General features: G+C 37.9%; 2 protein-coding genes across 2 annotated transcripts in view; one reads left to right on the top strand and one right to left on the bottom strand.

Moving 5' to 3' along the window:
• LOC309492453 (C-type mannose receptor 2-like) overlaps positions 1–10,257 on the top strand; it is a 28,950-nt gene extending 18,693 nt beyond the window's left edge. Inside the window, exons 4-7 of the mRNA XM_082161443.1 lie at positions 2,233–2,271; positions 2,352–2,708; positions 8,758–9,108; positions 9,273–10,257. Coding sequence (XP_082017569.1) covers positions 2,233–2,271; positions 2,352–2,708; positions 8,758–9,108; positions 9,273–9,634 — 1,109 coding nt within the window. The 3' untranslated portion in view covers positions 9,635–10,257. The remainder of the gene's footprint in view (positions 1–2,232; positions 2,272–2,351; positions 2,709–8,757; positions 9,109–9,272) is intronic.
• LOC309492536 (uncharacterized protein) lies at positions 9,947–15,207 on the bottom strand. Its single transcript, XM_082161558.1, has one exon. The coding sequence runs from the start codon at positions 14,226–14,228 to the stop codon at positions 13,332–13,334; it is 897 nt and encodes a 298-aa protein (XP_082017684.1). The 5' UTR covers positions 14,229–15,207; the 3' UTR covers positions 9,947–13,331.
• Between the last annotated feature and the right edge of the window lie 102 nt (positions 15,208–15,309).

The raw sequence follows: 15,309 nt of genomic DNA on the forward strand, positions 1-15,309 counted from the left end.
AGTCATATAATGCAGGTCTATGGTCACTGTCTCAAAGAGCATGCACAGAGTCCAAATTAAAACAATTCCCCATCGTCCAAATTAAACAATTCCCCATCGTAAGTACACATTGATGGCCTAAGACACGAAACGAGCGGTTTGTGTGAGAAAACGAACAGTATTTATATCGTTGTTACCTCTTGTACACAGCCACGTCCAAGTGATCTGAGAGCACGGGCGGGTATAGATATATACACTAGATGTCGCCTTGGCTACTGCAGTTCATTAGAACGACATCTAGTGTGCATATCTTTGAACGAATGGTGCATATTGGAGAAGGAGTGCCGTTTCAGTGTTAACAATATAACACATATGTGGCGACCCGGACGAGGCGGAGGGCCGTGAGAGAGCGACGCGAGGCCGGTGGCGTGATTGCTGATGAGCAACACCTGCGTGACACACTGGTCTCGTATCTCTCACGGAGGAGCGGAAGCATAAAAGGAGGAGCGACGACGGTGAAGGATGAGTGAGGCCAGGCCTGGATTTTATTTGATGTTTATGTTTTATTTGATGTGACAGCAGTCGTCCATGAGAATGAGACCATGGAATGTGTCAATAACATGTACAATAACACACTGTTTCTGCTTCTGTTTCACGTCAGAGATGTAAAGATTGTCCACCCTGAAAGTCTAAATGTGGACCTAAACAAATGAGTGATGAGGATGTGTTAACATGCAAATGTGTTCATGTTCTATAGACTAACACAGAACAGCAGGAGTATGACACGAAACTAAAGAAGAATTTTCTAAATAAGACTAATTCTTAAAAATGTAACAATGGTTTAATGAACACATTACAGCCAATCACAATCAAGTATTTAGACGGAGGAAATAAAGACTAATTTATTCTGAAACAGCAGAAGAAGATGATGATATTATTTCAGTGGGATAATGAGTCTAATAATCTTCACTAACATTAGAGATGGACTTCAGGGGAATGAAAGCTTTCATGTCTTTATCTCGTCTCTGTTGTGAATGTGACGGGTCTCAGCTTTCAGAAGAGGGAAAAGAGGAAGCCTAATATATGAGCAAAAACATTTCTATTTTTTTCCCAAAGAAAAAAATTATTGTCTTCCCTTCCTCTTCATTTTGTCTTTTTTAATGCCCCAAACTCTCTCACTAGTCAAGCTCTCTCAATATTCAAACTTTAAAGGCTCTCAGTAACCAGTATCACCAGTCTTCACTACTGAACTCAACCCTTCTCTGTTCAGTTCAAACAGCAACAGATAAAAGTGGCCTAAGAACAGAGAAACTCAAACATGGGGTCTGTCCAGATACCCACACTTGGCCACTAGAGAGTATGTGCACGCTACAGGATATAAGTGAACACATTCTACTGGTGCAAACATGAGTATGTGTATTTTGTCATTTGTACAACATTTGCAAATGCTTTTTATCACTTAATTAAAAGCACCATCATTACCAGTAAACTGTGTTACATATATGTATATGCCTATAGGCACTGCTGTACAGACACTTAGAGGATTATTTAAAAATGCAAAGCTTTGAAAATCTAAATAAAGTTCTGTAAACACTTGCATTTTTACAACACCATAAGTGTGTCAAATCAGGTAATCAAAAGTTCTACACACACTTGATCACTTGGGCCAAATACAAGAACAAAATGTAATGGTGAAGTGGAAAGATCGCAAGTGTTGGTGGACAGGCCGATACATGTCAAGATGATCAGGGATGAAACACGAGTTATGCAGTTCAGCAATATCATTAAAGCTGCTGTTTAGTTGTGAATATAACAATATAAATTGTGAATGTTCACATAATTTTTTTATTAAGGTTCATATAAATATAGACTAATACTGACAGACAGAGATGCCAATATGAAAATACCTAGGTGGACAAACACAAATGATGAGGACATAAAACATGAAAAGTTTTAGATTAATACACAAATGATGTGATGAGCTGAAAGAGGGATGAGAGCAGATATAATAATAGCGTAGTGTAAATCTGCAGACAGAAACATCAGACTCAGGACAGAAACACACAACCTCTAAAGTAAGAACATGTTCATTCTTCAAACACAATTACACTTTCTGATGTTAATATTGTCTCAATGATTATGTACAGTGAACTCATGCTGCTGTTGAGATACTAAATGAAATTGTCATATTTTACTCCAAAATGAATCTGGGAATGTTTGATTTCTGAGTTTTTCTATGTGTTTCTTCCTCAGAAATGGACCAAACTCTATATTTGATTCTTCTTCTCATTGGTGAGTGTGTTTATGGTTTATAGTTTCATCAGGTTTGACCCTGTTATGAAAAGCATTAAATCAAACGCTCTCTTTCACAGCTCTCTGCTCCGTATCTGAATGTGTTCAGCGTCAGTATCACTTTATAAACGTGTTGAAGACCTGGACTGAAGCTCAGAGATTCTGCAGAGAGAATTACACAGATCTGGCCACCGTTGACAACATGAACGACATGAACGAGCTGAACAAGAGTGTGAATGGTGGAGGTGTTCAGGATGTCTGGATTGGACTGAAGAAGACAAGTGTTGAGAAATGGCAGTGGTCTTCAGGTGAACCTGCACTCTATTTCAACTGGGCTACTGGACAACCTGATGGCAGAGATGAGTGTGGAATGATGTCAGATGGACAATTTCATGATTTGCCATGTAGTGAAAATCGTCATTTCGTCTGCAACAACAGTAAGTGCAGCTATTTAAAACTACCGTTCATTTATAGATGCACCATATACCAAATATGACGGCTCCAAGACATTTTCTACTAACACACACAGAATTAACTTATAAATTAATGGTAGAGTAGGCAATTTCGGAGAGGCCAGCCATATCAAGTTAGCTTTGAAAGCATGAGATCCCACTCTCCCTTCAGAGTCTCCAAACCCACGGCTCCTTTAAAACACAAGAACACACACAGCAGAGTCTGCTAAGCGTCACAAGCAAGGTTATAATCGTAAACGAAAACAAACGAAAAAAACGAAAACTAGGTGGGAAAAACCTTGTCGTTAACTGAAATAAAAATAAAAACGAGGCATTACAAAAAAACGATAACTAACGAAAACTGTAACGTGTGTTTGGCAAAACTAACTAAAATAAAATACAGTAAATGTCCTTAGTTTTCGTCTTTGTCAATGTCTTTCATAGAGCAAATAACGTTCAGCGTTCAGCTGCATTTCCTTTCCCTGCTCTCCCTCCGTCTCTCTGTCACACACACACACACACACACACACACACACACACACACACACACACACACACAGACACACACACACACACACACAGCCCCTCCCCTCCGTGCACACCGTGTCTCCATGAGAACGAGTGTTCGTTGAAAGCAAGTTTGTGAAAGGTTGGTATCTCATGAACACCTTTACACAATCACACATTAAAAAGTGGTATGAAAAATATTTTAAATTCTGAATACAATTTTGCCAGTGTGTTAATGTCGACCCGAGAAGCGATTGCACCTTCTTTAGAAAGTTAACTAGTCACAAGTTTGAGGTAAAATGCAGTTGGGTTGTTGGGTTCAGTCCAGATGAGTATTGTATTGGGTACATTTAGTATAGGGTGTGAAAATTGTACAGCTGTGTAGATTTTTGATACGAGGTAAAGGAATTTCAATGTTAATTAATGATGTCAAGTACAACATATGCAGTATTGTATTGCTATTCAACTGCAATGATTTGCCATAGAGCTTCTGCACATGCATCTAATGCTGCAGTCCAATTCATTGAGTAGCCTAGTTCATTTTGAGATGGTTCATCTTAATGTGCTGACCCTCTAGATCAGTGTTTCTCAACCTAATAATAATCTATAACTAATTAATAATCCTGACTAATAATCATCAACTCATTAACCCATGTGATAATCATCAGCTCATTAACCCATGTGATAATAATCATCAGCTCATTAACCCATGTGATAATGAGCTGATGAGTTGAATCAGGTGTGTTTGATTAGGGAGACAAAGAAAACATGTAGTGTTGGGGGTCCTTCAGGAGCAGGGGTGAGAAACACTGCTGTAGAGTTTATTTTTATTTTTCATGTTCGTGTCTGTAACAAATGAGCTCAAATGGGAAATATTAATAATAACTCATAATTATTAGTTATGATTAATTATTAATATTTGGGTCAGTTAATTGGATTAACTTTGATGTAGCTAAATTAATATTACAATCAATTAATCAGTTCCAACGAACTCTTTGATTATTCATTTTTTCTAAGAAAAGCGTATCTTTCATGGCCACCGAAAAATAATTATTTCTTAGCATGTACAGCGCTTAGAGCATGTAACAAGAACAAGATCGTAAAATAGACTTTGTTGCAAGCAGAGAATCAGAACCAAATACATATTGTGCACAAGTTTTATTAACTAAATCACAAACATAACTAAACTAAACAAACATACGTACATACATACATGCATAGGTAAAATGGTGAGTGATATGGAACCGGAAGCAGGAAATAGAACTATGGAAAATATCTATTTAACTATGAAAAGAACCATCAGTTTATCATTTTCAGAGCACCTCATTAACTTGATACTTGCATGGACTGTGCAGTGGACACAATTCTTGAAGTGGTTGAAAATTGAGTTCGTTGATGGGTCCGTGAGTGTCAAATGTCACTGTTCAAGTTGCAGTCGTTTTCTTCTTTGCTGGATGGAGAAGATATGATGAACTTGCATGGTGGTTTCGACGCTGTTGTGGTTGAGAGTCCTCTCTCTCCTGAGGGAGCACATGGCTGTTGTGAGTCGAAGCCTGCAGCCCGGGCCTGCTGAAGCCACGCTGGACAGCACGGCATCCCGAACGTATCGAGAAGGCAAGAGTTGATCGTTACCCATTCAGTGATTGCAGTTTTCTGGATTGAAGAAAATAGCAGCCTGACTCCTTTTTAGAGCGTGAAAGCTGTCCAGACGGTGCTCACGGCCTGCTGGGCCCTTGGGCCCTAGTGGGTGGGGGTGGGGTGGGTGTCCCCACAGTATCAGAAGAAGCAGCAGTAGAGGCCAGAAGAGAAGAGAGAGAGGAGGATCACTGTGGATTTGTCTCTAATAAAGCCTGAGAAAGGCCCCACCTCTCCGGGTTTGCTTGACCAATGAGAAGGGTGGAATTTCCCAAGCGGGAAGATTCCTCTGTGGTTGATTTATGAATCTTTGTTCTAAGCGTGCTCATTTGCAATGGCAGCTGGATTGGTTTCTGATGACGAAACTAAGAAAGATTCTTGTAATACTAATATGTTGCGCAGCTATCGGCATATCATGTACACAATCATTTCGATCTTCAAAGTACAAATTTATAGAGACCAAACATGGTATGCGTGAGGTTACATTGGCTGTTTCTCAATTCCAAGAACGCAAAGAACAGACTTGCGTTCTCTTTGAGACTGGTCTTGCCAGGCGACCTTGAAAGAACGAACTCGGAAGGACGCGAGAACACAGAACGCATCTTTATGAGAATTGAGATGTGCTGCGATATTGCTGCTTAACTGACCATCTCGGCAAATACAAACGCATATTGAGAAACAGCCATTGACTGTTGGTTCTATAATAAAATATATAGTATCAACAGATAATAGTATTAAAAGACACAACACAAGTAGACATGTGCCGGTATTCGGTAATGCGATAAATCGCGGTAATGAATATGCACGATATTGTTATCGCGGGCACTTCAAAATACCGTGAAAAATAATAGATCAGAATTTATATTTATAGAACGTGCATTAGCTTATTTTCCATCAACCGCTTAAACAAACACTGCGTATATCCTGCGCAAAACACGTGCGCACTCTGATGTAAACAATCCCCACATGTAGCAGCACTGTGTGCATGCGGCGCAGTGCGCACTCTAGTCTAATGTAAACAATCCTCACAAGGAGAAGCAGCATGGCGGAAGGAGGAACGCTGCCGACGATTTATCCCCCTTCTAAAAGCAGGGCTGTCAACTCTACGCATTCAGCTTGAGACTCACGCAATTTACACTTTTCACACGCTCTCGTGCCACATCCATTTTCTCACGCAGAGAAAAATCGCGGAGCAAAGAGGACACTGACACCGACAGACTAGACAGAGCAGGTTACTTTTGATATGAAAAAAAAATTCTCAGCTCTCAGGTTCTGTCCATTTTATTACAAAATTCAGACAATAAATACCGTTTTGGCATTTGTAAATGTGACGTGACCTATCGCTGTAACGCCTCAGTTCAAGTAAACCGATCATCTGTTACTTTTTATTTAAAGATACAGTACAACTTACTGAAAGGTATTTGTGCCTCATACATAATATCGATCAATCAGTGTTTTTCAGCCACGAAAAGAGGTCAATAAAACTGCAGGTGAACAATTATGTCACAGAACGTTACATTTACCTCAGGAAAGCTATTTAATGACCAACACGTTAGTTGACTAGAAAAAATAGCTATAGAGAGGAGTATTTTGCTAAATATGTGCACTATATTACATTTGTATTATATTTTTACTTGTGTCATAATTGTTATTATAATGAAAACCAAATTATATTTTTAACCTTTAATAATACCAGTTGACAGGGCTCTCTGTATGTTTACAGCATTATGTGAGATATATTTTTTCTAGAGAAATATTAACATTTAGGCTATCTGCTGTAGCCTACCTAATATTTATCCAAAGAGTCAATATTGAATCAAAATTGAAATCAAATCCCAAGAATTGAATTGAAATCGTGAAAATTGTGTAAAATTCTGTTTAGTTACCAAATGTTTTGACAATCACAATTACACCTATTGTGATGCAAGTTGTTTTTTTTCTACATCCCCCCCCAATCCATCCGTTTCTCTTGAGCAATTAAAATATCGTGATAATACCGTATACCGTGATAAAAGCTCAATCAATTAATCGCAGCATGAAAATTTGATACCGGCACATGCCTAAACACAAGACAGTAAATCATTCACAAAATGTTCTGGGATGCATGTTGATTTCATGTTAATCAGTTCCTCAATAAATGAATGCAGGAAAGTCTGTTCTAATATCTGTAGGTTTGTAGCAGGGGCCTTGTTCACATTGCTAACAGTCATAAAACCAACTTATCTGATTGTGGTCATGGTAACTACGACTGTCTTGCCCTGTTTGGGGGGATGGGACCACAGATCCCAGAGTGAAGTTTAAAGATTTTTTTGGTACAAATACCAAGTAATTGTGTCTGATTTGTCTCAGTCGTTACATGTCTCAGATTGAGCTCCCTGACACTCTGACAGCAATGTCTTGTGTGGCTCAAAAATGGGTTGAATACTTGCTGTTCATGTACGTCTTCTTTAGTCTGTTGGCTATTTAGGGTTTTTCCTGGCACACGTCACTTACACATTTTGCACTTACTGCGGAGTCTTGAGTAGACGGTTTACATATTTGTGCCCATATGTACATTTTATGTACTGGTGTTATTGTTGAATACATATTTCTTAAATTGTATGATGTTTTTGTTGAGTTATTATTACACAATACTTTTTTCTGACCTTTTTGAATCTTGCCCCTGACAAATAACCCAAATTACAAACAAAACAACTAAAACTAACACTAAAACTAATAAAAAACTAAACTAAAACTAAGCATTTTCAAAAAATAAAAAATAAACTTTAAAAAATAATTAAAACTAAACTGAATTTGAAAACAAAAAGTCAAAACGAAAAATAAAAAATAAAAACTAATAAAAAATGCAAAACTATAATAACCTTGGACAAGAGACTGTGTTAAACTACCTCATGTCTCAAACCACATAATGTAATTGTCACGGTGGATTGCAGGAAGGCAGACTGAGACGAGGATATATTTCCAAAACGAAGGTTTATTTGTAATTAAACACAGGACGGCAGAACAGGTAGACACACACACACACACACACACACACACACACATAGTGATGTTACGTATGACACTGAAGCTTCTGTGCGTATCACACATGCGACACAATTTCTAGTGAAGCCCCGTATCGGGGTGTGTATTGGTTTACTAGAGTCACGTGATCGATGACAAATGAAGCCTCACTTTCTGTCCAGTCACGTGCGCGCTTCGCTTTGGGTGTCAGAAGGCTCGAACCCCAGATCTTATTTAACAAGTCATTGTTGGCTCAGTCTGGTTGATGGATTTGTGTGGAGAGATAATTAATTTATTTAATGAACCAATCAAACACAAACATGTAAGGCTTTTATATTTGTACACATAACATTGAAACTATGGAGTGTGTTGTGGTTGCTTCATCTGCCAGAGCTTCTAACACAGGCTTCTGGCTGCTTTATTTTAAATAAGTAACAGATGGCGCTGCTCTCTGTGCTGTTCTCGACACTCTCGAAGCTTTGAATCTTTTCCCGGAACGGTCAGGGGAACGCCTCAGTGATTCATGAGGCTTCATTTCCCCATCCCTACAGTCTATAAGTCTGCGTTTACACTACAGCACTTAATGCACTATTTTGACAAATGTTTTGTCCCGTCCGTCGCTACGGTTATCACTGTAAATCACAGCAATTTCAGGAGTGAGTGCGCTTCAGTGTAACAGATTCACACCCGTAATTATATATATTTTTTTTCTTTGGCAATTTGGCGTGCAGTTTTCATACTCTACGCTTTGCCTATCCTGTTTTATAAAGGCCCACTTGAACATTTCTCGCCTCGCCCCTGTTGTGTGTGTGCAAAACATAAAGCAGCATAAGAATAATGAATAATGAACAAACTGATTTATGAAACTGTTTTTTTTTTCTTCATAAAGCGAACACAGGACTCTTCATTGTCAATCAGACGAAGAACTGGAGAGACGCTCAGAGTTACTGCAGACAGAATCACATTGATCTGGTCAGTGTGAGGAACCAGGATGAGAATCAAAAGGTTAAGGATTTCATTGGTCATCAGTTATCTGGATCATGGATCTGGATCGGTCTGTTCAGAGTCAGAGACTCATGGCAGTGGTCAGATCAGAGTAACTCCTCTTTCAGATACTGGGCTCCTGATGAACCTAATAATGCTGGAGGTGTTGAAAACTGTACAGTGATCAGACCAAACGCTCAGGGTCAATGGCATGACTTCTCTTGCAACGACCGATTTCCTTTTGTGTGTCATGAAGGTGAGCAGATCCTCACAAACACACACAATCCATCCATCACCTCCAGATATCTTAAAGTTCACGCTACATGTCTGACATGACAGATTCCTCCACAGTGTTTGTTCTGCATGTTGTTTTTGATCAGTCTCTCTCTAGTTTTTGCTTGTGGTTTGTTTTGTGTCCAGATAAACTGATTCTGATCACAGAGACTCTGACGTGGCCTGAAGCTCTGAGATACTGCAGACAGAATTATACGGATCTGGTCTCGGTTCATTCAGAGGAGATGCAGGAGGAGGTGATGAATGTGGTTAAACGTGCGTCTACTGAGGCGGTGTGGTTGGGTTTACGTCACTCCTGCACTGTGGGCCTCTGGTTCTGGGTGAGCGGAGAGACCGTGTGCTATCAGAACTGGGCTCCAGGGAACGGCACAGGAGACGAGGACTGTGAGTCTGGAGTGAGATCTGGAGCAGTTCTGTCTGGAGGAGATCAGCGCTGGATCAGCCGTCCTGAGACTCACAAACTCAACTTCATCTGCAGCAGATCTTAGGAGTGAAGGATATGTTTGTGTTGTTCTTAAGCAAAAGATTTTTTAACTGGCAAACACTTTTTTTGTTTTAATCATCAGATAATGTGCTTATATCAGTACAATGAAATTAATTTCTGTAATTTAAAAGTATCATACGAGTCTTTTCTCTATCAATGTAATGTTCTTTGGGTATTTAAAATACTAATGTGCACTATATGTTTTAAAGACCCCATGACATCAACATGAGTTTTTATCTGTGGCTTTTAGAAACATTTACATTTTAAAGTTTGCATTTATTCTCTTCTGACAAGACGGCTCATTATTTTCAACACAGACTGTTCAGTCAAACATACTTGCTGTTAAATATAAAGTAGAAGATCATGATTCGAGGATGTGGCTCAAAGTATATTGGCTGTTTAAAATAAATGCAAAGCACAATTTCATGGGATCTTGTTATTCTGGTGGTGTGGCTTCTTTCTTCTCCTCACTCCTGTGTTTTGCACTATTCATATATTTGCTAATTACTTGTTTGAAAATGAAATACTAAAAGAAAAACTAAAAGTTGAGTATAAAGTATCTTGCAACCTGTAATTCAAAGGAGTGCTCAACAACAGCAGCTCAAATAAACTTATTTACAAACAGCATTTTTGTGTTGTGACATTTATAAAACACAAATATATGTAAAATGTTAATAATAGAAAATGTTGAATGATGGTAAACATACTTAATTTTTATTAACAACTCAACATTCTACACAGTAAAATCCTCAGTGTTAAATGGACACTACTCAGTGTCTGTATGGGTCCAATCTACATTCCAAAACTTCCGTTAATTAGATATTTATGTGATTAAAGTTTGACTTTCTTTCAGTCATACGTCTACAGAAGTTCTTATGGTTATGGGAATCACCCGTTTAAAAATGCAGAAGAAAGGAGAGTCTGCTGGCAAAAAGAGATTGTGACAGAGCTTGTAATAAAACAAGAATCAATATAAACTTGGATTTTCTGAAGATGATCGGCGAGATGCGAGAACTGAAGGATTTGAAATGTGGTAAAAGATGCAGAGATTGTGTTTTTATTACTCAATGGGCGAGTAAGGTATTTTATTGAAATAAATTGCCATATGTACTGTAGCTCTAACATACTTCACTGTACAGCATTGTCTATTGTAATAGGTAAAGCTTTCTAGTCAGCTTGAGATCCTTATTCACGTACTATACATATTGATTTAAAACTTATAGTTGGTAAAAGTAATTCCAGGCGTCACCTAGGTGAAGTGTACAGTAGATCAAGAACACTGGAAATGTTCATTACATTAGGCTTGTTTGTTCCCTGCATTGAGGGGAGGACTGAAATAAGTGCAGTCAAAATGGACAGTTCTCACTTTTAGTAATGGATCAGATCAGAGTCGAGATCAAAGACGGATATTGTGTGATTCACACTGATGTGCTTTGTTGCTAATAAACTGGATGAAATTTATGAAAAACTCGCTCACATCAACAGACATTGGGCCTCATTTATAAAATGTTGCGTAGAAACCGTCCTACATTTGATCTTACGATAATTTCTCAAATGTGTGAGTCAAAGAATGAACATACTGACAGAAAACGTGCGTACGTCTCTCTTCCAGAAGTGAAATTTATAAATTGCAAAATAAATGATTCTTGAAATTAAAGTTGAAATTATGCGCAGCTGAATGGTTTACGATCTCCTCTTTGTAAATGCTGCCTAATTAATGTCATTAACATATAATAGATCACCGGTCAACATCCAAATGCTTCACTTGAGGACGGCGAGCGGCAAGAAGTGCTTAAATTTCCAGATACCTGCAGTTCTCCGACTCTCTATTTTTGTTCACTGTTCCTTGCTTGTGGAACGAACCCATTTATGATCTCCCTCTTCTAGCTTATGCTACTCAAAGCAATGTCTAAAACTTTGTCTTTTGAGCACTTCTTGTGTTTATTTGCCTCTTCATAATAAATCGCTTACTGTATTCCTCATTTCTAAGTCGCTTTGGATAAAAGAGTCTGCAAAATGAATAAATGTAAATGTCCTGTGAAGTGGATCATAAAATTTGCATGAAATTGTCTTTTTGGGATCATTTTAGCTTGACATTGTATGCCAGGGTATGATTTAAAATTCAAAGTCAAACTTTTATTAGTTTGTTTGTACTTGTTTTTTTTTTTTTTTCTCTACACATTCTGATATGCTGAAGTGCACATTTCTTTCTGGTTATAATTATTCCAAGACCACACCTGAATTTAAGTTTTTATTCAGCGATCACCAGTGTCTGTCTAACACCAAAATCTCGTCAGACCTGCTCATTAAAGAAGCCTAAAGACACATTACAATGGGTTTGAAAGGCCAATCAGGTTTCACTCTGTTAATCCTCAATCAAAACCAACACATCAATGTTCACATTTACGTGTTTATTTCATTTCAAGGTCATTATACAAACACAGTAGAAAGAAAAAGTACATTTATCAGCTACTCACAAAGACAGGAAAAGTTTTTTTGCTTACATTTTCAAAACATCATGTAAATAAAGGCCACGTCCCAATGTACATTCTTAACATAATTAATTAGGAGTGAAAATGCTCCTTTTTTTGCTTCCTAAATTTTCTTATTGCATTATCCAAACCAGCGATAATAATTGCATTATCCTAACTAGTGTTGTAAAGTTTTCTTTTATCGAAGCAGAGACCAGGAGACAGTTGGGATCACGTTCAAACAGAAGAGTTTCTTTATTTGAGCGCGGCTGCGGTTTCGTCCAACATAATCTAAAGTATGTAACGGTACATGGTATCTTATAGGCATTTTAGGAGGAGGGACTTTTGAAGGTGGAGACAAATTCAAACAAAGCATGTAAATGAGTATACAGGTTAAGGTAACACCCTAGACTGTGAGGGTCTGGCCAGTCCTAATTCAATCAGCATAAGGCTCCAAGAGCCATTTGGGTCCGAAAGCCATTTGCAGAACAAAAGGTGAGATTCTCAGTGAATCATTCGTGTGCTAATCCCATCAGTCTGAGTGAACAGGAATTGCAACTTTGCTGAGATCTTAACCTTAAAAGATTCTTTACCATGATGTTATGTACGGAAGCATATTTGAAATAGATTCTTAAATTTGTAATCCTTCACTAGCGATATTGATTTAGTGACTTCATTATGAAACCCCGAATATGGACCATTACCTAACCTTTGCTACTACTATAATCAATACATATATCTACGATGATAGAATATACTGAACATTACAAACTGCCAGATCTGGTAATTATTAGTTAGAAGTGTTTCTCAGTTTGGGTGTCATGGTTCCGTCACTTCTGCTTTTGTTACTAGTTCTGTGTGGTGACAGAGCTATGACATTTCCTGTCTGTCTCATGTTTTGTTAGTTTAGTTTCATGTGAGCACATGGCTCCTGATTGTTCATGTGCTTTCTGTCTAATTGTTAGCTCCTCCCTTCTCGTTATTTTAGTAATTAACATTCCTCACCTGTTGTCTCGTTACCCTCGTGTGTGTTTCCTTTATAGCCTCCTTTGTGTTTTCAGTCCGGTGCTGGTTCATTTGTCTAAGTTCCTGTTTCTTGTTCCTAGTGTTTTTGCCTTGTTAGTATTTGTTCAGTTTTTTCCCCCACGTGGGAGTTTTGTTTATACTTTGTATTTTGTTTGGTTGGTTAATTAAAATCTTACCTTTGTTTTCCTGCAATTGAGTCCTCGTTTATGTTTCCTGATTATCACGAGACATTGGGTGCATTGCGTCTCGTAGTGTATCCAGGATTGCTTGAAGCTCCTCTGTTGTCTCCTTTATTTCTGTGACAAATATCATGGTCTCAGACTTCAGCTCTTCTGCTTGTTGAGTGTCTGCGGGCAGCAGATCTGTTGTGTCGCTGTTATCTGATGTGTTCTCAGTCGACCCAGTGCTTTGGTTGCTGGTGGATTCTGATTCTCGTTGACTCTCTCTTAAAGCGTAATCTTGGCGGAGTTTGTGGATTTCTCTGGAGTCGAGAAAAACAAAGAAGACGTCAACAGCTACAAAAAGTGCAGATAAAACTCCTGTAGCCGTTTCAGCCACACGGACGACTCTCGCAGCCTGAGCTGCAACTTTCCCAACATTTACAACTTCAAGTAAACGGAGAAGCTCTGGAATTCCTCCCAGTCCTCGTCCAAGTCGAGCTCCAGCACTCGTTCCAGCTTGTGCATTGGGAAACAACCTATTGCTTGTGGAAAACCCTCTTTCTAAAGTTTCCACTGCTATTTGGATGTTTTGGATGCAGCAAATTGTGGAAGTAATTTTTTCTTGGAACAACTTCTTTTGGCGGTCTGTGCGCTGGTTAACCATGTTTGTTATGTTGCTCACACCAGATGTTACTCCACCAGCTACCGCTACACCAATTCCCACTCCTGTTACTATCAGAGAAGCTCCAAGAGTGAACGGAGCCAGAATAAGCCCAACTACAGATGTGATTCCTCCAGCCAATCCCACTACACCTCCTGTCAGACTGCTGATGGTTGTGTTGAAGTGGACCATCTCCAAACCATCTGCCAACTCTCTCAGTACATCTTTTATAGTATGCAACAAGGTCTGAAAGTCATGAGGTGGGAAGATTGGATACATGTCTACACATTTCTCAAAAGGTTATACATAGGTTTATCTCTCCTTCTCAGCGAGAATTAAGTGAGAGTCCCGTTTTGGTTGTAAATCATTCACGCAGTTTCTGGGATGCATGTTCATTTATAGATCAGTTTGTCTACGATTAAATGAACGCAGGAGACTCTGTTCTGATATCTGTGGCTGAGTTGGTTACTTGTTAGCATTCCTAAGAGTCATAAAAACCATCCTATCTGATCGCAGCCATGGCAACCAGGGTAACTGAGATCTTCTTGCCCTGTTTTGGAGGCTGGGACACAGATTCCCCGAGTGAGTTCTAAATATCAGATGTTAAACTATAACAAATATTCGTGTCTGACTTGTCTCAGTTGTTACAAAGTAAAACAAAGTTGTACAAGTAAAGTTAAAAAAAAAGTTACATAAGTTTAAGTTTATGAACATTTACATATTGCTGTATTTTATATAAAGTATATATATTTACAAAACATGTTCAACTTTAAAACTCCATCTATTGGTATTTATCTATTGCTGTAATTTTTTTTTTTTTTTGATAATTAGTCTCCAAATATAAATAGAGTCTGACAGCTTTCAAATAATATGTAGTTAGTCAAGATTACTTTAGGTTTAGACTAAGATATTATTGTTATAAATGTAGAATGGCAAGTGAGGGGCAGTCTTAAAAATCGTGGTTAAAAACATTTTAATAAATCAGATATTTATTCTTTGTATTGTGTGAAAAGTATTGATATTAAAAATGTATTATATATATATATATATATATATATAAAATGTATATATGTGCTGGGCAAAGATTAATCGCGATTAATCGCATCCAAAATAAAAGTTTGTTTGCATAATATATGTGTGTGTACTGTGTATAATTATTTTGTATATATAAATACACACATATGCATGTATATATTTAAGATTTTTATTTATTTATATATAAATTATTTATATTTATATATAATATAAATTATGTATAAATACATATACAGTATATACATGCAAATATTTCTTAAATAAATACACGCATATGTGTGTATTTATATATACAAAAGAATTATACACAGTACACACACATATA

The sequence above is a fragment of the Leuciscus leuciscus genome, assembly GCF_965113295.1.
Source record: "Leuciscus leuciscus genome assembly, chromosome: 2".
Lineage (NCBI taxonomy): Eukaryota > Metazoa > Chordata > Actinopteri > Cypriniformes > Leuciscidae > Leuciscus > Leuciscus leuciscus.